Below are 25164 nucleotides of genomic sequence, written 5' to 3'. Positions count from 1 at the left end.
AAAGATTTTAAAAAATAAAATAAAAAATGTATCAATACATGAAATTAGATTACACAATGTAGTTGAGGTTTACATGAATAAGCAGAAATGTAATCATGCTTATCTTTCCTATAGCACAAATGAAAAGCCCTCTCTAGATGAGCAGATTTGTCAAATGAAACTTTTTCCTTCTTATCCACTGCTATGGTAAACTAAAGAGTAGATATTCTAATTACACTGCTAAATATGACTAGCATTAGCTACGTGTGGTAGTGTAAAATAGTCCATCAAATGTATTAGCAGGTGTAGCCTATACACGAGTCCACTATTGGTCATATCACTATTGAGAACATGCCCCAAATTCATTGCTTTAGTAGAATTTAATTGTAAGTGAAATGATACTCACATTGTAATGTCCTTAGTATTTGTTCAGTCTACAGGATCTCTAACACTCTGTTAAATGAATAAATGTAAATGTACTACAACGTAAATTTTGTTTTGAATCAATTAATTCAGAAATTACACACAATATTAAGTTGATGTAATTATCAACATTATTATGTCAACACAACTCATCAAAATAATGTGTACAACTTTAAATATTTAATTAATTCAATAAATTAGAATTTTTATCTTGCAACCACACATTAAATTTAGATTGTGGGGGTTTGTTTTGTATAGCTCCGCTGTTAGAAAATACATGATGGTTGAATGTGAACATAAATGAGCAGAATGTAAGCTTGTGAAATAAATTAAACTTTATTGATTGCACTTTTGAGAAAATGGCATGACTTTGAATAAAAATTTACTGAAATAAATACTCTAAAACATTGATATACGTGAAGAAATGTAAAAAAAAAAAAGTTTTTACATACCTTCTAAATAGGAGGTAAACGTTTTAAAGACGGTGTTTTATAAGAAACGCGCGTATTACGTGCCTTCTAAACCTAACCCTTTAGGATGTAAAATGTTTAAAGTGCTGCTTAAAAGAATCGAGAGTTTTGTTTTACATTTATGAGCTCTGGTGACAGTGTCTGAAGTGTGTGTGTATGTGGGTGTGTGGGTGTGCGTGCGTGTGTGTGGGTGTGTTAGAGAGAGAGAGAGAGAGAGAGAGAGAGAGAGAGTCATGTGTTTCCTGGGGGTTTGCTGACCAGAATGCTTACAGTGTGTTTATGTTAATGAATTAAGGGACGAGTCGTGTGTTTCAGGGTTTAACGATCCCTACCAATGTGTACATTTGTGGTTTAAGTGAATCTTTGTTTCTGAAATTACTTCTGTGGTAATTATCAGTTTGTGTAACTAATCTATCAGAAAATACTAGACCTGGTGACTGAATGTGGTAGATGTATTAGAATTTTGGACATGTTATGCATGTGTAGCTCCCTATGTGTATGATCTATGTGTAATCCTTCTGTCAAGAAATGAGCAGACTGAGGTTTGTGAAATAATTGAACTATTTATTGGCTACGTTGTCGAGAAAAACATTGTGATGTGTGAAACATTTCTACAGTCCTTCAAGGCTGTATGATGTCGTTGTTCTCTTTTACTGAAAGAAAGGTCAAAACCATCGGTGTTATTCGTTGTGGAGACTGAAGTGACAATATGTCTGAAGAAAATGAAAATATGTATTACATATCCTACCTTCTAACCAGGTTAATTTAAGGGTGAAAAAAACCTTTTTTAAAGACGGTGTTTTAAAAGAGTCGTGCATTTTGTTTAAACTATAAACAAGATTTCAGAAAATGGTACGCCAACGAGGATACTTACACAGAACTATCGCTAAATACATAAGCTTTTGTCTATGCTTTGACATCCCATGTCCCAGCAGTACATTTATGACCTCTGATGACCATGTGGGTGTGCGGGGGTGGGTGTGTGAGAGAGAGAGAGACACAGGTGTTCTTTTGGGGGTTTTGCTGACCAGAATTCTTACAAATGTGTTTGTTAACGAATTAAAGGGAATCGTGTGTCTCAGTGTTAAAATAATGGTTAAGACGTCGTAGTTAAAAAACAGAAGAAACTCTGCAACTATCTGTTACAATGTCTGCTCCGAGAAATCCTAATATCCTTAGAAGATTGCTGTGTATTCACCAACAAGAGGACCTGTTGAAATGAGAGAGGACCTGACTTTTGCTCCAAATTTTTTTTTTTAAAAACCAAGATGTTAGTTTGACAATTTATTAATGAAGGTATTGTAAATACGTTGTTGTTTAACCCTGAGCAGGGCGTCAACAACTCCAAAGATCGTGTCTTAAGTCCAAGGGTTTAGTTAGGAGGTAGAAAAACATTTAAAGATGGTGTTTTAAAAGAGTCGTGCATTTTGTTTAAACTATAAACAAGATTTCAGAAAATGGTTCGCCAACGAGGATACTTACACAGAACTATCGCTAAATACATAAGCTTTTGTCTATGCTTTGACATCCCATGTCCCAGCAGTACAATTATGACCTCTGATTACCATGTGGGTGTGCGAGGGTGGGTGTGTGAGAGAGAGAGAGAGACACACAGCTGTTCTTTTGGGGTTTTGCTGACCAGAATTCTTACAAATGTGTTTGTTAACGAATTAAAGGGAGTCGTGTGTCAAAGTGTTAAAATAATGGTTAAGACGTTGTAGTTAAAACACAGAAGAAACTCTGCAACTATCTGTTACAGTGTCTGCTCAGAGAAATCCTAATACCCTTAGAAGATTGCTGTGTATTCAATAACAAGAGGACCTGTTGAAATGAGAGAGGACCTGACTTTTGCTAAAAAAAAAACAAACAAAAAAAACCAAGAGGTTAGATTGACAAATTATTAATGAAGGTAATGTAAAGACGTTGTTGTTTAACCCTGAGCAGGGCGTCAACAACTCCAAAGGTAGTGTCTTAAGTCCGAGGGTTTAGTTAGGAGGTAGAAAAACATTTAAAGATGGTGTTTTAAAAGAAACAAGTGTTTCATCCTTAATGGTAAAAAAGAAAAGTGTTTGTACTCCAATATGAAATAAAATGGTGGAGACACACCGAGTACATTTCTGTTCCACAGTCTATAAGGATCCCCAAACTTCATGTAGTGTGGAAAAATATATACACCCTCCGTGACTATGTTACTTAAGGTTTAAACATTTTTATTTTGTGATGGCAGCAAGACAAAACGGTTGTGCATTTGGTATCTGGTGATTTTAGAATTAGGCCCCAAATGTCAAATATGTTGTGTGTATGGCTTCATCAGGTAAAGATCACGATGGTATGGAAAGAGTATACAAGAGTAATTGGGGTGATCTAATGCTTAGGACTTGTACAGTACTTCAACTCGGGAACGTCCCACCATGGCGTTCAGAGAGACGTTATCTATGGTACACGTATATATAATATAGATCAGATCACCAGTCTGTCTTTACCCAGTCCTGATCTGGGGGTTCGGGGGGGGGGGGGGGGGGATTACAGTTCAGGCATATTTCCAACAGAACAGAATATTAGACATTTAGTGTAAACTAGTGAAAAAAAATAATAAAATCTCTGAAATATTTCAGTGAAAATAGTGGTCCATATTTAATGCATTATATTAGAAATGACAGTACAGTCTTTGTTGATCAGTTACCAACTCATACTTTATAATAATTTGTTTAGAAGTATCTGAATCTGGCAAATAACTTCTATTGCATTTAGGCATACAATAAAAGTTAATAAAAAAATTAGGAAGAAATGACTTGTGCACTACTGCTGCGGATATTAAGTCAAACCATTTTGTTCAAACTTCAGCATGACCCATAGAGAAGCAGAAACTTATGGCACCTTATGAATACCATGTGAAGGATTAAGTTGAGTCGTCCCTTACAGTTACAAAGACATGACCTTGTGCAGGATCACCTTCGAACCAGCATCGATCCCCTCTTATCCCATTTCAACGTATAAGAAAAGGCAAAAAGTAATATAAGATGTATAAGAATATATTTATAAAATATAACACATTATGAGGAAGAAATATAAAATATTATTTAACAAGGTCTGCCGTTCAGCCCTCTTAACTGTAAGAGCATCATCAGTATTGTACAGCAGTTGGGGAACAGTAGTTAGCTTTCAGATGTCAGATATAAAACAACTTTTTGAGTCACAGTGCCAAACTACTGGTATTATATTCGGATCCTTCTTTTTCAGCATGAAGGACTGGCATTTATTTAATAGACAGATGGTACAGCCATATACTTGGTCAGAGAATTTAGGAATTTCTTTGAGAAAGGTTCATTGTTTTTGTTCTTTTATCATAGCTTCAGTTTGTATACTTACTTTGGTTAGTGACTTAAACTGTTTTATTAGGTACTGACAGATTTCATTAACAGGGAACGATGATAAGTGAAGATTAAGCTGGTATGCGTGTACAAAATAAAACTGTCTATATGTATATTTGTCTGCTATGTATCTGTTTAAACACTGTTGTAATGGCGATATAAAGAGAGAGAGATACCCATTTACTAATTCATAGAACCCCTTTCCACCTTTTCAAGGTCGTTATACATTTTTCTTTTCAAGCATCGTGTTCAGACATTGCAAATCATCAGTCTGAAGGTTAAGGGTTACTTAGATTTTTGCTTCTTCAGCATCAAAAAAAAAAGTCTAAACATTAATCTTATTATTAAACTCAGAAACACTATAACTGTCTGGTTGTGATCATAATAAAAGGCAACGTGAAAGGTGACTTAATTCCCAATGAGATTTCTCTATGTTCTCTATGACCTTTCTACAGTATATGCCATTAAGTCCTAGTTTCCAGCCATCATTACAGCACGGGAGAGGAAATCTCGTTTATCAGATGTGTGATGTACGTCTAGACAATCTGATAACAAACTACACACACAACATTTATGTTGAGAAAATTCAGCTCGATCTTTGTTCCCAAATAACATTGGATCAGATCCATAGTTTACAGCATCTGTCCCACACGTATTTAATCTGTATTACGAGTACTGAACAAGTTAGAGGAGGAGAAAATGTAGATTTACTGTTCATTGGAACTTTATTGTTTATTTAGATCTGTCTTGATTCATTTTCATATTCAAATTTTAAAAAAATACATAACGTAACATAACATAACGTATGAATGTAGGAACATGGATTTTCACCATGCGACTCTTTTCAGAAAATGGTCTTTCTCTGTTTCTTATGCACACAGAACCTACTTTTCTTTTCATAAAATCATACACCAATTTACTATTCCTGTATAGGGTTTGAGTAAATATAGATAAACTCATTAATGTACTGTAGCTCTCAGAGTTACTACACTACCCCACTTGGTAATTCAGACCATAACCTCATCTTGTTAACAGTTCTTTCCTGCAGTTCAGTCTGTCCACAAGGAATAGGTACACTCAGTAACGATAGGGTTAGGCAATACATGTGCATCACTTTGTTTCAAAGGTGGTGGAGATAAAGACACGTTGTGGAAAGTAGTAATACAGATATCAGAAGGAATGACCTGTTTGAGCTGAGTGAATGAAAATCAGTAAACTAAAACACTTTATTAGTGGTTAATTAACACACCCTATTGCATCCTATAAGAGATTAATCACATTCATAGACAACAAACGCAATTCTACAACATGGATCTACAAAAAATTACATGAACACACAACTATGTTACTATATTTAATAATTAATTATTAATTAATTTAACTATGTTAAATAGATATGATATTTAATAGATATTAGACTTTTTATGATGTAATAATAAAATGTATTTTTTTTTTAATTTGAATATGAAAATGAATCAAGACAGATCTAAATAAACAATAAAGTTCCAATGAACAGTAAATCTACATTTTCTCCTCCTCTAACTTGTTCAGTACTTGTAATACAGATTAAATACGTGTGGGACAGATGCTGTAAACTTTGGATCTGATCCAATGTTATTTGGGAACAAAGATCGAGCTGAATTTTCTCAACATAAATGTTGTGTGTGTAGTTTGTTATCAGATTGTCTAGACGTACATCACACATCTGATAAACGAGATTTCCTCTCCCGTGCTGTAATGATGGCTGGAAACTAGGACTTAATGGCATATACTGTAGAAAGGTCATAGAGAACATAGAGAAATCTCATTGGGAATTAAGTCACCTTTCACGTTGCCTTTTATTATGATCACAACCAGACAGTTATAGTGTTTCTGAGTTTAATAATAAGATTAATGTTTAGACTTTTTTTTTTGATGCTGAAGAAGCAAAAATCTAAGTAACCCTTAACCTTCAGACTGATGATTTGCAATGTCTGAACACGATGCTTGAAAAGAAAAATGTATAACGAACTTGAAAAGGTGGAAAGGGGTTCTATGAATTAGTAAATGGGTATCTCTCTCTCTTTATATCGCCATTACAACAGTGTTTAAACAGATACATAGCAGACAAATATACATATAGACAGTTTTATTTTGTACACGCATACCAGCTTAATCTTCACTTATCATCGTTCCCTGTTAATGAAATCTGTCAGTACCTAATAAAACAGTTTAAGTCACTAACCAAAGTAAGTATACAAACTGAAGCTATGATAAAAGAACAAAAACAATGAACCTTTCTCAAAGAAATTCCTAAATTCTCTGACCAAGTATATGGCTGTACCATCTGTCTATTAAATAAATGCCAGTCCTTCATGCTGAAAAAGAAGGATCCGAATATAATACCAGTAGTTTGGCACTGTGACTCAAAAAGTTGTTTTATATCTGACATCTGAAAGCTAACTACTGTTCCCCAACTGCTGTACAATACTGATGATGCTCTTACAGTTAAGAGGGCTGAACGGCAGACCTTGTTAAATAATATTTTATATTTCTTCCTCATAATGTGTTATATTTTATAAATATATTCTTATACATCTTATATTACTTTTTGCCTTTTCTTATACGTTGAAATGGGATAAGAGGGGATCGATGCTGGTGCGAAGGTGATCCTGCACAAGGTCATGTCTTTGTAACTGTAAGGGACGACTCAACTTAATCCTTCACATGGTATTCATAAGGTGCCATAAGTTTCTGCTTCTCTATGGGTCATGCTGAAGTTTGAACAAAATGGTTTGACTTAATATCCGCAGCAGTAGTGCACAAGTCATTTCTTCCTAATTTTTTTATTAACTTTTATTGTATGCCTAAATGCAATAGAAGTTATTTGCCAGATTCAGATGCTCCTAAACAAATTATTATAAAGTATGAGTTGGTAACTGATCAACAAAGACTGTACTGTCATTTCTAATATAATGCATTAAATATGGACCACTATTTTCACTGAAATATTTCAGAGATTTTATTATTTTTTTTCACTAGTTTACACTAAATGTCTAATATTCTGTTCTGTTGGAAATATGCCTGAACTGTAATCCCCCCCCCCCCCCGAACCCCCAGATCAGGACTGGGTAAAGACAGACTGGTGATCTGATCTATATTATATATACGTGTACCATAGATAACGTCTCTCTGAACGCCATGGTGGGACGTTCCCGAGTTGAAGTACTGTACAAGTCCTAAGCATTAGATCACCCCAATTACTCTTGTATACTCTTTCCATACCATCGTGATCTTTACCTGATGAAGCCATACACACAACATATTTGACATTTGGGGCCTAATTCTAAAATCACCAGATACCAAATGCACAACCGTTTTGTCTTGCTGCCATCACAAAATAAAAATGTTTAAACCTTAAGTAACATAGTCACGGAGGGTGTATATATTTTTCCACACTACATGAAGTTTGGGGATCCTTATAGACTGTGGAACAGAAATGTACTCGGTGTGTCTCCACCATTTTATTTCATATTGGAGTACAAACACTTTTCTTTTTTACCATTAAGGATGAAACACTTGTTTCTTTTAAAACACCATCTTTAAATGTTTTTCTACCTCCTAACTAAACCCTCGGACTTAAGACACTACCTTTGGAGTTGTTGACGCCCTGCTCAGGGTTAAACAACAACGTCTTTACATTACCTTCATTAATAATTTGTCAATCTAACCTCTTGGTTTTTTTTGTTTGTTTTTTTTTGAGCAAAAGTCAGGTCCTCTCTCATTTCAACAGGTCCTCTTGTTATTGAATACACAGCAATCTTCTAAGGGTATTAGGATTTCTCTGAGCAGACACTGTAACAGATAGTTGCAGAGTTTCTTCTGTGTTTTAACTACAACGTCTTAACCATTATTTTAACACTTTGACACACGACTCCCTTTAATTCGTTAACAAACACATTTGTAAGAATTCTGGTCAGCAAAACCCCAAAAGAACAGCTGTGTGTCTCTCTCTCTCTCTCACACACCCACCCTCGCACACCCACATGGTAATCAGAGGTCATAATTGTACTGCTGGGACATGGGATGTCAAAGCATAGACAAAAGCTTATGTATTTAGCGATAGTTCTGTGTAAGTATCCTCGTTGGCGAACCATTTTCTGAAATCTTGTTTATAGTTTAAACAAAATGCACGACTCTTTTAAAACACCATCTTTAAATGTTTTTCTACCTCCTAACTAAACCCTTGGACTTAAGACACGATCTTTGGAGTTGTTGACGCCCTGCTCAGGGTTAAACAACAACGTATTTACAATACCTTCATTAATAAATTGTCAAACTAACATCTTGGTTTTTAAAAAAAAAAATTTGGAGCAAAAGTCAGGTCCTCTCTCATTTCAACAGGTCCTCTTGTTGGTGAATACACAGCAATCTTCTAAGGATATTAGGATTTCTCGGAGCAGACATTGTAACAGATAGTTGCAGAGTTTCTTCTGTTTTTTAACTACGACGTCTTAACCATTATTTTAACACTGAGACACACGATTCCCTTTAATTCGTTAACAAACACATTTGTAAGAATTCTGGTCAGCAAAACCCCCAAAAGAACACCTGTGTCTCTCTCTCTCTCACACACCCACCCCCGCACACCCACATGGTCATCAGAGGTCATAAATGTACTGCTGGGACATGGGATGTCAAAGCATAGACAAAAGCTTATGTATTTAGCGATAGTTCTGTGTAAGTATCCTCGTTGGCGTACCATTTTCTGAAATCTTGTTTATAGTTTAAACAAAATGCACGACTCTTTTAAAACACCGTCTTTAAAAAAGGTTTTTTTCACCCTTAAATTAACCTGGTTAGAAGGTAGGATATGTAATACATATTTTCATTTTCTTCAGACATATTGTCACTTCAGTCTCCACAACGAATAACACCGATGGTTTTGACCTTTCTTTCAGTAAAAGAGAACAACGACATCATACAGCCTTGAAGGACTGTAGAAATGTTTCACACATCACAATGTTTTTCTCGACAACGTAGCCAATAAATAGTTCAATTATTTCACAAACCTCAGTCTGCTCATTTCTTGACAGAAGGATTACACATAGATCATACACATAGGGAGCTACACATGCATAACATGTCCAAAATTCTAATACATCTACCACATTCAGTCACCAGGTCTAGTATTTTCTGATAGATTAGTTACACAAACTGATAATTACCACAGAAGTAATTTCAGAAACAAAGATTCACTTAAACCACAAATGTACACATTGGTAGGGATCGTTAAACCCTGAAACACACGACTCGTCCCTTAATTCATTAACATAAACACACTGTAAGCATTCTGGTCAGCAAACCCCCAGGAAACACATGACTCTCTCTCTCTCTCTCTCTCTCTCTCTCTCTCTAACACACCCACACACACGCACGCACACCCACACACCCACATACACACACACTTCAGACACTGTCACCAGAGCTCATAAATGTAAAACAAAACTCTCGATTCTTTTAAGCAGCACTTTAAACATTTTACATCCTAAAGGGTTAGGTTTAGAAGGCACGTAATACGCGCGTTTCTTATAAAACACCGTCTTTAAAACGTTTACCTCCTATTTAGAAGGTATGTAAAAACTTTTTTTTTTTTACATTTCTTCACGTATATCAATGTTTTAGAGTATTTATTTCAGTAAATTTTTATTCAAAGTCATGCCATTTTCTCAAAAGTGCAATCAATAAAGTTTAATTTATTTCACAAGCTTACATTCTGCTCATTTATGTTCACATTCAACCATCATGTATTTTCTAACAGCGGAGCTATACAAAACAAACCCCCACAATCTAAATTTAATGTGTGGTTGCAAGATAAAAATTCTAATTTATTGAATTAATTAAATATTTAAAGTTGTACACATTATTTTGATGAGTTGTGTTGACATAATAATGTTGATAATTACATCAACTTAATATTGTGTGTAATTTCTGAATTAATTGATTCAAAACAAAATTTACGTTGTAGTACATTTACATTTATTCATTTAACAGAGTGTTAGAGATCCTGTAGACTGAACAAATACTAAGGACATTACAATGTGAGTATCATTTCACTTACAATTAAATTCTACTAAAGCAATGAATTTGGGGCATGTTCTCAATAGTGATATGACCAATAGTGGACTCGTGTATAGGCTACACCTGCTAATACATTTGATGGACTATTTTACACTACCACACGTAGCTAATGCTAGTCATATTTAGCAGTGTAATTAGAATATCTACTCTTTAGTTTACCATAGCAGTGGATAAGAAGGAAAAAGTTTCATTTGACAAATCTGCTCATCTAGAGAGGGCTTTTCATTTGTGCTATAGGAAAGATAAGCATGATTACATTTCTGCTTATTCATGTAAACCTCAACTACATTGTGTAATCTAATTTCATGTATTGATACATTTTTTATTTTATTTTTTAAAATCTTTTGTCATTCGCACACGTAGCCTTCTAGCTCCACAGCCTTTGGACTGTGGATAGTTCTATGAGAGAGATAAAAGTAGTAGACACAGAGTGTTTCTTTTTTGTCTATATTGCTCATTTCATTCAGTGCTTTAACGTCTATAAATCCTGCAGAGATGTTACGTATGAGATTTGTAATGTAAATCACACTGGATTTTACTTACTATTGTTATAAAACTTAAAGGCAGTCATTTTTCCTGGTTTAAAAGACTGCATTCTACTGCAGACAATCTAAATGGAGAAACGTAATTTTAAAAATGATTGTCAACTTAACAACTTGTGTTCATAATTATGGTAATTTAGTACATAACACTTAAATTCCTTTTAAATAATGTGAAAATAAAGTGTGTTTGTGTGTGTGATATTTTTGTTTGTATGTGGGATACACATGGCCGTACCAGGTATGGTCACGATTTGGATGTGAACCAGATTTAACAAAACTATATATATTCTTATGACCTACCACAGAGAGCTTCATATTCTATGTGAAGAGGAAAATCATGAGTATGCAATTTGTGTCTGTGTGGGGTGGGGTGCAGTGGGGTGGGGTGGGGTGGGGGGAACAAATGGTCGTACCAGGTATGGTCACGATTTGGATGTGAACCAGATTTAACAAAACTATATATATTCTTATGACCTACCACAGAGAGCTTCATATTCTATGTGAAGAGGAAAAACATGAGTATGCAACTTGTGTCTGTGTGGGGTGGGGTGGGGTGGGGTGGGGGGAACAAATGGTCGTACCAGGTATGGTCACGATTTGGATGTGAACCAGATTTAACAAAACTATATATATTCTTATGACCTACCACGGAGAGCTTCATATTCTATGTGAAGAGGAAAAACATGAGTATGCAACTTGTGTCTGTGTGGGGTGGGGTGGGGTGGGGTGGGGGGAACAAATGGTCGTACCAGGTATGGTCACGATTTGGATGTGAACCAGATTTAACAAAACTATATATATTTTTATGTCCTACCACAGAGAGTTTCATATTCTATGTGAAAAGATGTACCAGGTGTGCGCAACGTGTGGGGCGGAAAAACACACATGGCAGCACCATATATGGTCACGAATGGATGTGATCCAGATTTAACATAACTATTCATATTTTTATGATCATGACCTTTGATCTAGATATAGAGAGTTAGAATGTGTATCTTTTTGACCTTTGACCTATACCTGTCAAAACTACGGTTACAATATATACAAACTATCTCTCTCTAGCATTAACTCAAAAGAGAAAGGAAGGTCCTTATTGAACGTTACATTCTTGTTGCTGATTGGTTTCTTGTGTTGTTATAGTAAGGAGAAAATCCTTCTTCTATTTAACCTGGATTTCTTTAGGTGTTGTAACAATGGGCCATTCCATCCCGCTGCTTGCACGTCCCCAAACAAATGTGTTGCTTTAATTTACATCAAAATCAGGTGAATATTGTAGGAACTGCAGCACTCTTTATATGTGGTTGCCCTTTTTTTTGGGCCATATCTAATGTGTTTGCTGTCTCTCTGATGGCACAGCTCTTTGGACTTCATATTGAGAGTTAACAACTACAGATTGCAATGCAAATGCCACACTTGAAACCAACTCTAGACCTGTTCATCTGCTTCTTTATAAGTGAAATAATGAGGGAATAACACATGGCCGTGAAACAGCTGAGCAGCCAAATTTCCAATTACGTTTGGTCCATTTAAGAACAGGGCCACGTATATAAAGTGCAATAACTCCTACACTGTTCACCCAGTTTGGATGTAAATAGCTTTTAAGCTGAAAGTATGCACATTGAAGTCATGCATTGATGACGACGACACCCAGTCTCCCCACACTATCCTCCATCGCCCACGTAGCACTCCTGTCACTCTGGGCACAGAAAAATGCTTACTTTTAGTAACACTTACTTTTCCAGCCTTTTATTGCCCCTGTCCCAACTTTTTTTTGAGACATATTGCAGCCACCAAATTCAAAATTACCTTATTTTCTTTTTCTAAAATTGGTACATTTTACTCAGTTTAAACATTTGATGTTTTCTATGTTCTATTGTGAATAACATGGGTTTGAGATTTGCAAATCATTGCATTCTGTTTTTATTTACGTTTATTTGCGTTTTTTACGTTTTATTTACGTTTTTACGTTTTATTTTATAACGTTTATTTTATAACGTTTTTTACGTTTTATTTACGTTTTTATTTGCGTCCCAACTTTTTAGGAATTGGAGTTGTATAATATCTCAAACTGCAGTAATAAAAAAAATATATATATTTCAAGGCTTTACCACCACATTAACTGAAAATAAGTCCACATATTTGGTTAAAATCACTAAGAAACAATTTTAAGTGTGTGTGTTTCTTAGGCTTTGGGGTGGGGGGGAGGGTTGTTTGTTTGTTTGTTTTTTAAAAATCATTTGATTGATATTCACTGAAAGTGACATTCACAGAAAGCAGGAAGTGTTCATTAAAAGATGACCAATTTACTGATATCTGGTCTCACTTTTTTAACCCACATTTATTCCATTTGTCATTCCATAAAGCATAAACTGTACAACTGTACATGTTAAAAATAAATGAATTGTGCATTTTGAGAGGATAAAACCTACCCATGGCAGTTTGTGTGAAAATGAGCAGGATTCCAAAGAAGACCTGTATTCTCATTTTATCCAGAGAACAGTCCTCTCTGTACTTGCTACAAATCTTGGTCATGAGTGATAAGAAACTACAATAGCAAGATTAAACTCCTTTTACAGCAATAATAATGCTTTACTGAATTTTGTGGTTATTCTAATAACCGTTCACTTCCTGTATTCTAAGTTACAGGACAGAAAGAAAAAGATGGACGGATTGCAACAATTAGCATTTTCTGTAATTATAGTAGAAATGTAGAGGTGTGTTTAGCCGGTCTATTAAAGAAAAAGTTTTCTAGTTTATTCATAGAGTTGATGAATAAACAGCTCTCTGTTTCTGCATGTAATGTGTTTCTTTATTAACGTAAAGTATTTCAGTGTTCACCACCTAGCACGCTTGACTTGTAAGTGAGAACTCATCGCTTGTGTGGTCAACACCCCTGTGGTATGGTTGTCTTAACTGACAAAATATTTTTCTCACACATACTTTCATGGTCTATAAATGTCTCCTCTAATAATGGTCTCCTCACAATCACAAAAGCTGGACCGTGGTATAGGACCATGGTGTCTGATGTCATGTCACTGTTTACGTCTATTCCAGATATGAAATTGATACTGTCTGAGGTGACCAGGGACAGATTAGTTAATTCTGTATCTCTGGGCAGGAACCTAAGCATCAAAATATCAGTTTAGACCTACTCACACTGTTAGTTTCTTAGACTGTTTTCTTTAATAAAATGTCTCCACTATGATAAAACTCTGCATTGGACAGCTATAAATTGACAACAAACGTGAGTGGACCAGATTTTTCATCCTGTATTTTATGTTTGCGTGACACTCGATGATATGGTGACATTGTTTAATGGATTTATTTACACAAATCTACAATTATGATTTAGTGACATGTGAATATAATGTGAGAGGCTTTATATCAGTTCCAACTGTGATAACAGTTTGATTCTGCATGATCACACACTTTACTTTCTTTTTTCCCCTAACGTATACCCAATAAATTCATATTACAAACAAAACTCAGTTTAAACTGTGAAAGTGAGTCACATATAGTGAGTGACACAAAATCAGCCCTTACTCTATACATATACACTATACAGTTTTAGCTTTACAAACACAAACACTTAGAATGGCCAATCAGTTATGTGTGTAAGTACTGACACAGTATGACACTACTTGTTCTTTATTGCTTTATAATGCTTTTGAATATTATTTGTACATATATTCTATTATAGTTATTTTATAGTAGAAAATGCAATATTTTTTTTAACTTTGTACCCCTGTACATGGAAAGCTTTACAGACGCTGATTTCTGGACTGTTTTTTGATTCCACACATGGATCCTCTAAATACTGCCGTCTCCAGGGTCACAAAGCTCATCACATAATGTCTGAAGGAGACTGATTTAATAAAAAGTGAATAATGAACTGAATCATTAGTAAGAGTCATGCATAAATAAGAATTGTATTTTAGAATATTAAAAATAAAGCTTAAGAGAAACAACTCTAAAAGATTAGCACTTGGTTCATCAAGAAATCTGCAGGAATCATGAGGCTGGTTTAGTTTTTGAAAAGTTGATGTGGATTGAGGAATTAAATTAGTTTTCTATGTTCCTCATCTGTTACTGATGGTTATATTTTTCTGGTGGTTCAGGGTGGATGAATTAATGGGATGGAGGAGAGCAACTGCTTGGGATTGCTTCTTCTGTTCCTAATCCAGGTTTACTTTGCTTCCTGATCTGTGGAAGGAAATGACACGCAGGTGATCACTGCATTTACATCACCATAGAAGCTTTAGACATTACATTTTCTAGCTGCTCATGTTCTTCTGTCTTTACTTTTTGACATATATACACTTGACAATGGATTCTGGTAATGTGCACATTTCCAGGTTAGTAAGTATTAGAGTCTTACTATCGGTTATTATCTGTTGCCTGTAGATTCTGGTGTAGATATAAAATGCTCCCACGAACAGCGACAGCAGGATGATGACTTCAAAGATCCACACAGACACAAATACCATGAAACCTGAAAGAAAGAAAGAAAGAAAGAAAGAAAGACAGTTTTGTTACCCTGCCACAAGTTCGTATCCTGAATAAAACACATTCACATGGGAGTGCTATAACATCATTACCCTATTTCACTGCATCTAGACGAATGGTAATGAATTTGAGCCAAAAAAGAAGTTTTAAGGGAAAGTATCCTGGATATTTGCTGTGCTTTGGTCAGAAAGTAATCATTAGTCTAAGGGAGGGAACATAAGAACATGAGAAAAATAGATGAACTGAGAGACTTACCATAAGTAGATTGTGTAGAACTGGTCACTGCAGGAAAAGAAAAAAAATCATATTAAGCATGAAAAGCAGCACTACAAACTCTGATACAACGATTTTGTTTATTATTTAACATTCTATCAACCAACAGCAATAATCTAGGCTCTGAGATTAGAAAATGATGTTTATAGGGAAAAGAAAGGCTAAAAGTAACTATTAAAGTGCATACAATATTAGGAAATAATATGTATTATAGCGATTATGAATACATTCCTTTTGTTTAATCACATTTTATTGGATACCAGCTGCTGTAATGAATCACGAATAGCTACTGCATTTTTTTTCCTGTTTCTGTTTGAAAGCTAGTAGTCAGATAGCTACACTATGAACACAGATAAGGAGCTGAGAGCTGGTGAAGTAACCTGCTGAAGTTTCCTGCAAAAGAAAAGTAGATCAGTGATCATTCAGTTGCTCCATGGGCCCTGCACGACTGCTTAGTACCACTTCATTTACATCCCTACTATGAACATGTCATAAATCAAGGATGGGCTCGGAAGCAATCGCAGTATATAACATTTCTTTAAACAATCAAAGAACAAAACAAAGACACTAAGACAACTAGGCAAAATACTGTGGCATGAAACAAAACACGGGAACATGGAACACGAAAGTCTAAGACAACGAAAGACAAACAGTGCAGACAATGGCTGTATATACAAGAGTGCTCATTAACAGACACATGAATCAGGTGCAGGTGCTCATGTGACATGTAGTGCAGTGGCTGGTGGGAACTGGAGTCCAGAGTTTCCTGATACATTACAGAACCCCCCCCCCAAGGGCCGTACTCCCGGAGCGCCCAAACATGCACCCCCTCCATCTGGCAGTCCAGGCCCCCTGGGCAAAATGTCCCCAGAAATACCAGGAGACTGAGCGGCCTCCTCAGCAGAGCAAAAAGAAGGTGCGACGCCCCCAGCAGGCCTGGAGCTCAGAGCGAAGTCTGCATGGCAGGACAGCGGGACAACTTCCTCCGCAGGACAGGAGAGGGGAGCGAAGTTCTCCGCGAGGCCCGAGGGAAGCTCAAAGATTTCCGTGAGGCCATAGAGGGGAGCAAGGTTCTCCGCTAGGCAAAAGGGAGGAACGATGCGCTCCGCAGAGCATGAGGGGGGAACGACGTCCTCCTTGGAGCACGAAGGGGGAGTGATATACGGCGCACAGCAAAGAAGAGGAGCGACGTCCACGGCCGAGCAGGAAGGCGGAGCGACGTCCACGGCCGAGCAGGAAGGCGGAGCGACGTCCACGGCCGAGCAGGAAGGCTGAATGAGATCCATAATAAGGGAGGGAGGGTGGGAGATGGTATTAGCCCCGACCACAGACTCCCCCCTCCTGTTGGCGTGGCATGGCGTAGTCCTTCATGAACATGGGAGGGGAGTTGAAGGCCAGGTAATTCCTGGCGAGCTGCTGCTTTCGTAGAGCAGCTTGGTAATCCTCCGCCTCTTGGCGTAGCGTGGCGAAGTACTCCTCTAACATCGGTGGCATCCTGACGCCCCAGTCGTTCATCCTGGCAAACTGCTGCTTCCGATTGAAGGTCTTTCGTTCTGTCTCGAATCAAGGATGGGCTCGGAAGCAATCGCCGTATATAACATTTATTTAAACAATCAAAGAACAAAACAAAAACACTAAGACAACTAGGCAAAATACTGTGGCATGCCATGAAACAAAACACGGGAACATGGAACACGAAAGTCTAAGACAACAAAAGACAGAGAAACAGTGCAGACAATGGCTATTTATACACAAGAGAACAATATAAGAACATGAGAAAAACAGATGAACTGAGAGACTTACTATAAGTAGATTGTGTAGAACTGGTCACTGCAGGAAAAGAAAAAAAATCATCATATTAAGCATGAAAAGCAGCACTACAAACTCTGATACAACGATTTTGTTTATTATTTAACATATTCTATCAACCAACAGCAATAATCTAGGCTCTGAGATTAGAAAATGATGTTTACAGGGACAAGAAAGGCTAAAAGTAACTATTAAAGTGCATACAATATTAGGAAATAATATGTATTATAGCGATTATGAATGCATTCCTTTTGTTTAATCACATTTTATTGGATACCAGCTGCTGTAATGAATCACGAATAGCTACTGCATTTTTTTTCCTGTTTCTGTTTGAAAGCTAGTAGTCAGATAGCTACACTATGAACACAGATAAGGAGCTGAGAGCTGGTGAAGTAACCTGCTGAAGTTTCCTGCAAAAGAAAAGTAGATCAGTGATCATTCAGTTGCTCCATGGGCCCTGCACGACTGCTTAGTACCACTTCATTTACATCCCTACTATGAACGTCATAAATCAAGGATGGGCTCGGAAGCAATCGCAGTATATAACATTTATTTAAACAATCAAAGAACAAAACAAAGACACTAAGACAACTAGGCAAAATACTGTGGCATGAAACAAAACACGGGAACATGGAACACGAAAGTCTAAGACAACGAAAGACGAACAGTGCAGACAATGGCTGTATATACAAGAGTGCTCATTAACAGACACATGAATCAGGTGCAGGTGCTCATGTGACATGTAGTGCAGTGCAGTGGCTGGTGGGAACTGGAGTCCAGAGTTTCCTGATACATGACAGAACAATGCTTAGCTATGAAAAATGGTTTTCCCCTAAAGCCTTAATAAACACTGCATTTACATCTGAATTTACAAATTACTACATAGATTTTTTTTCTATGATTGTGTGTTTCAATGATTTTTTTTTCTGTGTTTTTTAAAATGCAACACTAAAACCAGAAAATATAACAGCAAATTAAGAACAAAAAAATTAAATAAACGTGTATGTCCTTATTGAAGATCACATACTTGTTGCTGATTGCTGATTGTTGTGATTATTACAAGGAAAAAGGATGCCACCTTTTCCAAGCTGTTATTTATATAGCTTAGTGGAAATCAGTTAATCAGAATGAGATATTTCATGTGGCCTTTAGGTGACTATAAAGGTGACAACACATCTAAAATTACATTGTACAAATGCTCTTGATGAAAATAAACACAAATACAAGCATCAGTAGATTCATGTAGGTCCATATTTCATCATACTGTAAGATGAAATATGGACATCTCCCTGTTTCCACCTTCTCTCAGACTGACATGTATTGTATCCAGTCAGCAAGTATGTGGTTTTAAATATGTACCGTCCCTTTACATTTTGAGATAGTGTTGATGTGTTTCTGATTTTGTGTTTTCATATTTCTTGTTGTGTTTTTGGTCTTACTGTGGTGAATTTGGTAACGTGGTTTTTTTTTGTTTGTTTGTTTGTTTGTTTGTTTGTTTTTTGGGGGCGGGGGGATGTGTGCTGTCTGCTTCTATATTTGTTGTTGTCATTTTGGTTTTCTGTTGCATTTCATGATTTGCTGTTATATTTTTGGAATGATAATATGTTTTGCACGTTCAGGTCACAGTACATTACAGCTCAGTCTGGACCAAACTACAATAGTCAGTTCAGTTCAGTGATTTCAACTAATGTCATTGTACAGCAGTTTGCATTTCTCCACCACCACATTTTCTAAAATACTGGGGAATTAAGAACTAATAATTAATGCTACAGAGAGATATTAGGTAAAAATTCAAGGCAGTTTTAAAACCATAAGCTGTGCCATTATATCATCGTCTAGATTGATGCATAATGACATATTAAAGTAGAACAATGATATTCAACAAATACAGAGGAAGAGGTTTTTTTAAGCCATAAACGTATGTCAGCAAAAACACTTCACAGAGACATACTTTTTTAAATCGGAAATTGAGTGCTTTGTACCTCAAGAAGTGTAATGCTGATTTTATTAAAATCTTCAGCTTTACATTAGCTGTGTTTACATGGACAATGATAATCCACTCTTAACCCGATTAAGACCATACTTTGATTAAGAAACTACCATGTAAACAGCAATTTTTACTTACCTTAATCTAATTAAGGTCATACTCGAATTAAGCTCTAATCGAATTAAGACAGGTGGAGTACTCCTGTTTTAGTCGCATTATGGACGTGTATTACAGACATGTAAACACCTTAATCACATTATGAACGTCGTGTGAGAGTTTTCACCGCATTTTGCGACAGGACACGTTCACACATGGCAGTTCTCAGCATTTTACAGCGAACAAGAGAGTTTGGCTGCATCCCAAACCGCATATTTGCCAACTATAGGCCTGTAGTGGGGAAAAATACATGTATCTCGGCTACAATATAGACGGCAAGTACGCGGTTTGAGACGCAGCCCACGGCTTCAAGCAGTTGTCTATTTGCATGTACAGCATGACAAATAATTAACTGCACTTAAAGCGTTCGTAAAAAAATTAAATAAAAATGCCCAAAACTGTATACGGTACCTTAACGTAGACGAACTGTATGTTGATACGTGAAATTCTGGAGGGATGTCGAACGGTGTGGCGCGGTGACATAATGACGCTTGCTGTTAATCTAATTATGTTCTAAAACATGTCAAACGGGAACATGACAGGAGTATTCTAAAAGCGACTCATGTAAACACCTTAATCACATTATTACAGTATCTTACTCAGAGTAGGGTCAATAATTAGATTACTGCTGTCCATGTAAACGTAGTCATTTTCTAGTGTGCTGTCTGATGTGATTAGAGGTGGTGTGGTCCTACCTTCAATGTTCACCTGGAAAGTATAATGGCCTTTAGTATTCCCGTTTGCATCATAAATATCTAACGTGTATGTTCCAGAGTCGCTCCTCTCTGCACTGGTTAGTATCATAATTTTATTATCTTTAACAAACTGCCATCTTGGGTGATTTGGTTTTGGTGGGTTACTTTGGTTTTTTCTATATTTTAAAATTAAATGAGAGGTAGATGTCTGTGATCTTTAGTTCAAACCCATCCTCCAGGGGCATTTGCAGGTGCAGTCGTTGTCCCAGAGCTACATGACACTGTTTAAGTTCAGTAAATCTACAGACAACAAGATCCTGAAATGGCAAACCTGCAGAGGAAGAAAATATTAGGAACAGTCATTGACTGCTCGCGAACAGCTTTGACCCGCCCTCAAACACTACAGTTGTAGTTGCCTCGAAAGAGTTAGATTACTTGTTGTTGCAGAAATCTACTTTATTTGGACCTTCTGGATCACAACCTGTAAGTATGATTAATTATTTATGTATATATTTTCTACAGAGTATTCTAAATGCATGGTTTTTATCTGTGTATAGCCAGTGCACATCTGTTAGCCTATTAGCTCTTAGCCTCTGCTAACCGGCTAACTCACGTTATTGTCAAACTACATATAACGTTACCAGTGAGAAATGTCCTGTTCTCGTCATGCTTGTGATGGTGGTTGGGGTTGATCTTCCGATGCATCACTATTGGACTCAGGCTCAAATTTATATTGTTGTGCATGTGCATGCTGTTAACTGTAGTTAGCTTCTGCTAATCGGCTAACTCACGTTATTGAAATACCTCTCCTATTCAGCCATGGTCCCAATATTACCTACAGTTTTGTCACTTAGGCCAGGGACACACTAGAGGTTTTTTTTTTATCTTGATCGATTTTAAAACTGTGGGAGAGCACAGATATAAGGACAGTTTCAAATGATTTTTAGCATTATAATCCTCCGAACGTACTCACTAGACAATTCGTCCAAACCATGAGACCAGACACCTGTCCATAGTAACGATTTCAGAGAAATTCGCATTCTATCAAACGTGACTTCATATCACTCACAATTCATTTTGTTTATTAGCCGCATATAAGCCGCATATAAGCCGCATCATTCACACAGCATAAAGTTAAAACAGACTCTTTTTTTTTTTTTTCCAGAACAAGCTGATACTCATTATGGTAGTGGGCGTTTCCTTTTCTACACACGCTGAGAGTGGTAGACCAATCACAACAGACTGGGACATCTGACCAATCAGAGCAGAGTATGCTGTATGAAAGAAGGAGTTTAGACTGAATCCTTTAGAACGGATCATTTAACGAGTCATTTTTGACACTGGGGAAAAAGGTAATTCAGCAATTTAAATTATGAACACAATAAAGTATTTTTTGACCTTGGATGCATGTAAATTTATTGTATGAGACCTTTAAAACAAAATTAGGACCATTTAAAAATCATAGTAGGTGCGCTTTAATTCCAACATCAACCAAATGGGTCTACAATTTATCAAATCTAGCAACAAATTCATTAAGTTGGCTACACTGCTGAACAGCTTCACAGCTTGTGTTTTGTTACCTTTGTTCAAGTTGGTTTCATGAGTAAAACACATTCACATGGGAGTACTTAGTGCAGTGCTCGAAGTGAGCCTGTACTCAACGGTACACATTACCAACACTTCTACATTTTACATTTGACGTGACTTTTTCTTGCGTACCGGCACTTCTCACAAGATGCTGGTACTTTTTTCTGCCTTATCCATATCAGGTTCTGGGCGATTCATAATTACCCCACATAAACTACTAGGGTTGTCACAATACCATAAACATATCTTTCGATACTATACCAGCTGAAGTATAACGATACCACGCAATATTGTTTTAATTCATAATTCAAATCTACAAAATGAATTAAATTTACGGAAATACATAGATATAAATGAAAACAGACAAACCAGATTTTCCTCTCAATACCTTATTAATGAGTATGAATAACTGTCTGTTGGGGGAAAAAAAACCTCAAGAACAATCATACAGTTGGCAAGCAACTAATTCAATGTGCCACATATTTCCTATTGTTCCCTGGAGCAATGAAATCATGCAAATGGAAATTGTCCTCAGAGTACTAAGAATGAACACATAGTTAGTAATAAATAACTGAATTTGGAAATTAACTTGCTTACAATCAAACATGGCTAATGTTACAGGGTTCATACAGATGCTCCTTTATGAAATTCCAGGATTTTCAAGGACTTTTCAAGCACTGTTTTTTGTTGTTGTTGTTTTCAAAGACTATACAAGAGATATTGTCATGTTTTCATACAACTGAACGAGTATGAAATAGTGACTGAAACGTGGCCTATAAAGACTACACGGTAACCAGCAGTCATTTTCAAACTATTTCCAAGCTGCTTGTCTGCACTGCTAAAATCCTGATCTATAACCGCAACGTCCTCTGACAAAATACCCATAAGTTAAAGACAATGGCTGTGCTGTATGATTTACGGTATTTGTAAAATGATTCACTCAGAAGGAAAATTAAAAGTGAATGAATGTGCTGTTCCTCTCTTCCACTCGCTGAACAGTGTAGCCGCAGAGAGAGGTAAAAGTAAAGTAAAGTAGGGAAAGTAGCTAAAGTTTGCCCAAAAAGTTGCTAGATTTGTCACTAGGCGCTTTTTTGAGGGGAAAAAAGATGCTAAAGGAATCTGAAGTGGACCGGAGCTGTCTTTGTTAATATGAGTGAGTGAATAGCGGGAGGAGGGGGAGGGGCTGCAGCAGGTTCTGTCATGAATATACAGGAATGAACCCGAAACTATGATTCCCATCAGTCACTGCACCATGTCACATGACTATCTGCACCTGATTCACATTGATGTTAATGAGCACTTGTATGTATGTATGTATGTATGTATGTGTATATACACAATTTGCACTGCACTTTTGTCTAGCTTTTGTCTTGGGTCGCCCTTATGTTATCTAGTCCATGTTCTTGTTTTGCTATCATAGTTCATGTCTGTGTTATCACGCCAAGTATTTTGTACTATTTGTGTTATTTTTCATGAAACTTCTATCTGCACTTGCATCTGCCTCACCACCCTTACGTGACACTATGCTTTTACACTGCATAATGTCTATCTACTTATAAGGACCTATAAGTAGGTGTGTCCTAGCATTTTAATTGTGATGTATTTATTTGTTTTTAAGTCTGTCCCTTCCTTCTTCAAACACACTGGGATATACAAGAATAGAAATATATTATTATGTGTGATCTGTCTATCATTTCCTCTTTCTCTGATCGACATTTCTCAGGTCATTATCTATAGTACCTACTGACGAAAACAGAATGGAGTTTTATCAGCACTGAAAAGTATAGATTAGAACTTTCTTCTAGTCATCTTTGGTCATGCCACAAAAAATAACTATGTTTGTATTTATATAATACTATAATTATATTTTTTTTAGAAATTCAAGTGCACACACAAAATGAAGGAATATCTCACTTTTATTACTTGTAAACATTGAAAATATGCACGGTTGAAATGAAGTGGTGGGCCGTCAAAGTACTTTGAATTGTGGTGGGTCAAATGCCCACTCGGCCCTGTTGTTTCAGTGATGAGTTATATCTGTGTGTTCTCACAGCATTTCTGAGCTGATACACATCTGTGACGAGGAGGAGTGAGGGACCAGGCTGTGAGAACACACACCTGGCACTGAGTCATCTAATCAGTAGCAGAGAGTGCTAAAGGAGTGGATGGAAGTGCCAGAGGGGGAGATAGAGAGAGAGCGAGAGAGACGCATGTGTGCTTTGTGTTTATGTTTATGTGTTTCTGTTATGTTTGAGGTCTGTTTATTATTAAACTTTACGTTTATGTTTAGCCAGTTCCCATCTCCTCCTTGCCCATCTTGAAGTGTGTTACAACATCCCTGTGTGTGTTTTGTCACCCTCATCAGGTTGAGAATAGAGAAGTGAATCTGAACAGGACTAACCCACAAGACACAAGAAATGATGCACAATTTACTTTCATGCCGTTACAAGCAAGAGGTCTGATTTGAAGCTTGTGGGACGTACAAAGACACTACATTTACAATTCAATCGTGTAGCTTTAGTAACGGCCTGGTCAGGAGTCAGTATGGTTTAAGTTAGTTTACTAGTTTATTTATTTTGGGAAATAGAGCCAATTCAGTTCATTGAAAAATATCACAGGCTGGTACAACCAATAATATTAACTGTGCAAGTAGAACCACTGTACTCTAGTTGAGGCCAAATATGAACTAGGAACTAACAGCACCAGAATTCACACATCATGCTGACACTGCTACCATTTCTACCTAGCTATTTCTTATGTGTTTAGGAACTGAGCTTAACTTTTATTCAGACATTCATACGTAGTAATTTTTTTTAGATATTTGCCTGTTTTTGCCAAGAAGAGTGAGATAGACTCACCAGAACATGGGTGGAGTTCAGTGGTTTGACGGCTGACGTGATTTTCTACATGGCAGGTCACATTTCCATGATGGTCATTATTGAGTATGACAGTGCTGCTCCAGTTCTCCAGTTGAGGAAGTGTGTTTAAATCAGAATTCCAGTTGAAGCGGAGGTTGTCTCCATCAGCAGAACAGTAAACTTTCATGACTCCAGGGGACAAGCAGCTGTACCACATTTTCACTGAGGACACCTCAGCTGCAGATTAGAGATAAACACCTCAGAATGAATTACTACAGAGGCACGTTAGTACTAAACACATTATCAAACCAAAAATGCAACCGCAAATCAGACACACAGCAACATTAATAATGATAATTAATAATGTGTGCATGTGTCCTTTCCTTAA

At 36.6% G+C, this 25164-nt stretch overlaps 1 protein-coding gene across 1 annotated transcript in view; it reads right to left on the bottom strand.

Annotated features, from left to right (window-relative positions):
* Positions 1–14358: 14358 nt before the first annotated feature.
* The window catches only part of LOC128616824 (uncharacterized), a 60432-nt gene continuing 49626 nt past the window's right edge, over positions 14359–25164 (bottom strand). The window contains exons 16-18 of the mRNA XM_053639648.1: positions 17488–17514; positions 15667–15693; positions 14359–15397 (exon numbers count right to left, since the gene is read on the bottom strand). Coding sequence (XP_053495623.1) covers positions 15204–15397; positions 15667–15693; positions 17488–17514 — 248 coding nt within the window. The 3' untranslated portion in view covers positions 14359–15203. The remainder of the gene's footprint in view (positions 15398–15666; positions 15694–17487; positions 17515–25164) is intronic.

The sequence above is a fragment of the Ictalurus furcatus genome, chromosome 2, assembly GCF_023375685.1.
Source record: "Ictalurus furcatus strain D&B chromosome 2, Billie_1.0, whole genome shotgun sequence".
Lineage (NCBI taxonomy): Eukaryota > Metazoa > Chordata > Actinopteri > Siluriformes > Ictaluridae > Ictalurus > Ictalurus furcatus.
The sequence above is the reverse complement of the archived record's forward strand: the minus strand, read 5'-3'. Positions and strand labels throughout refer to the sequence as shown.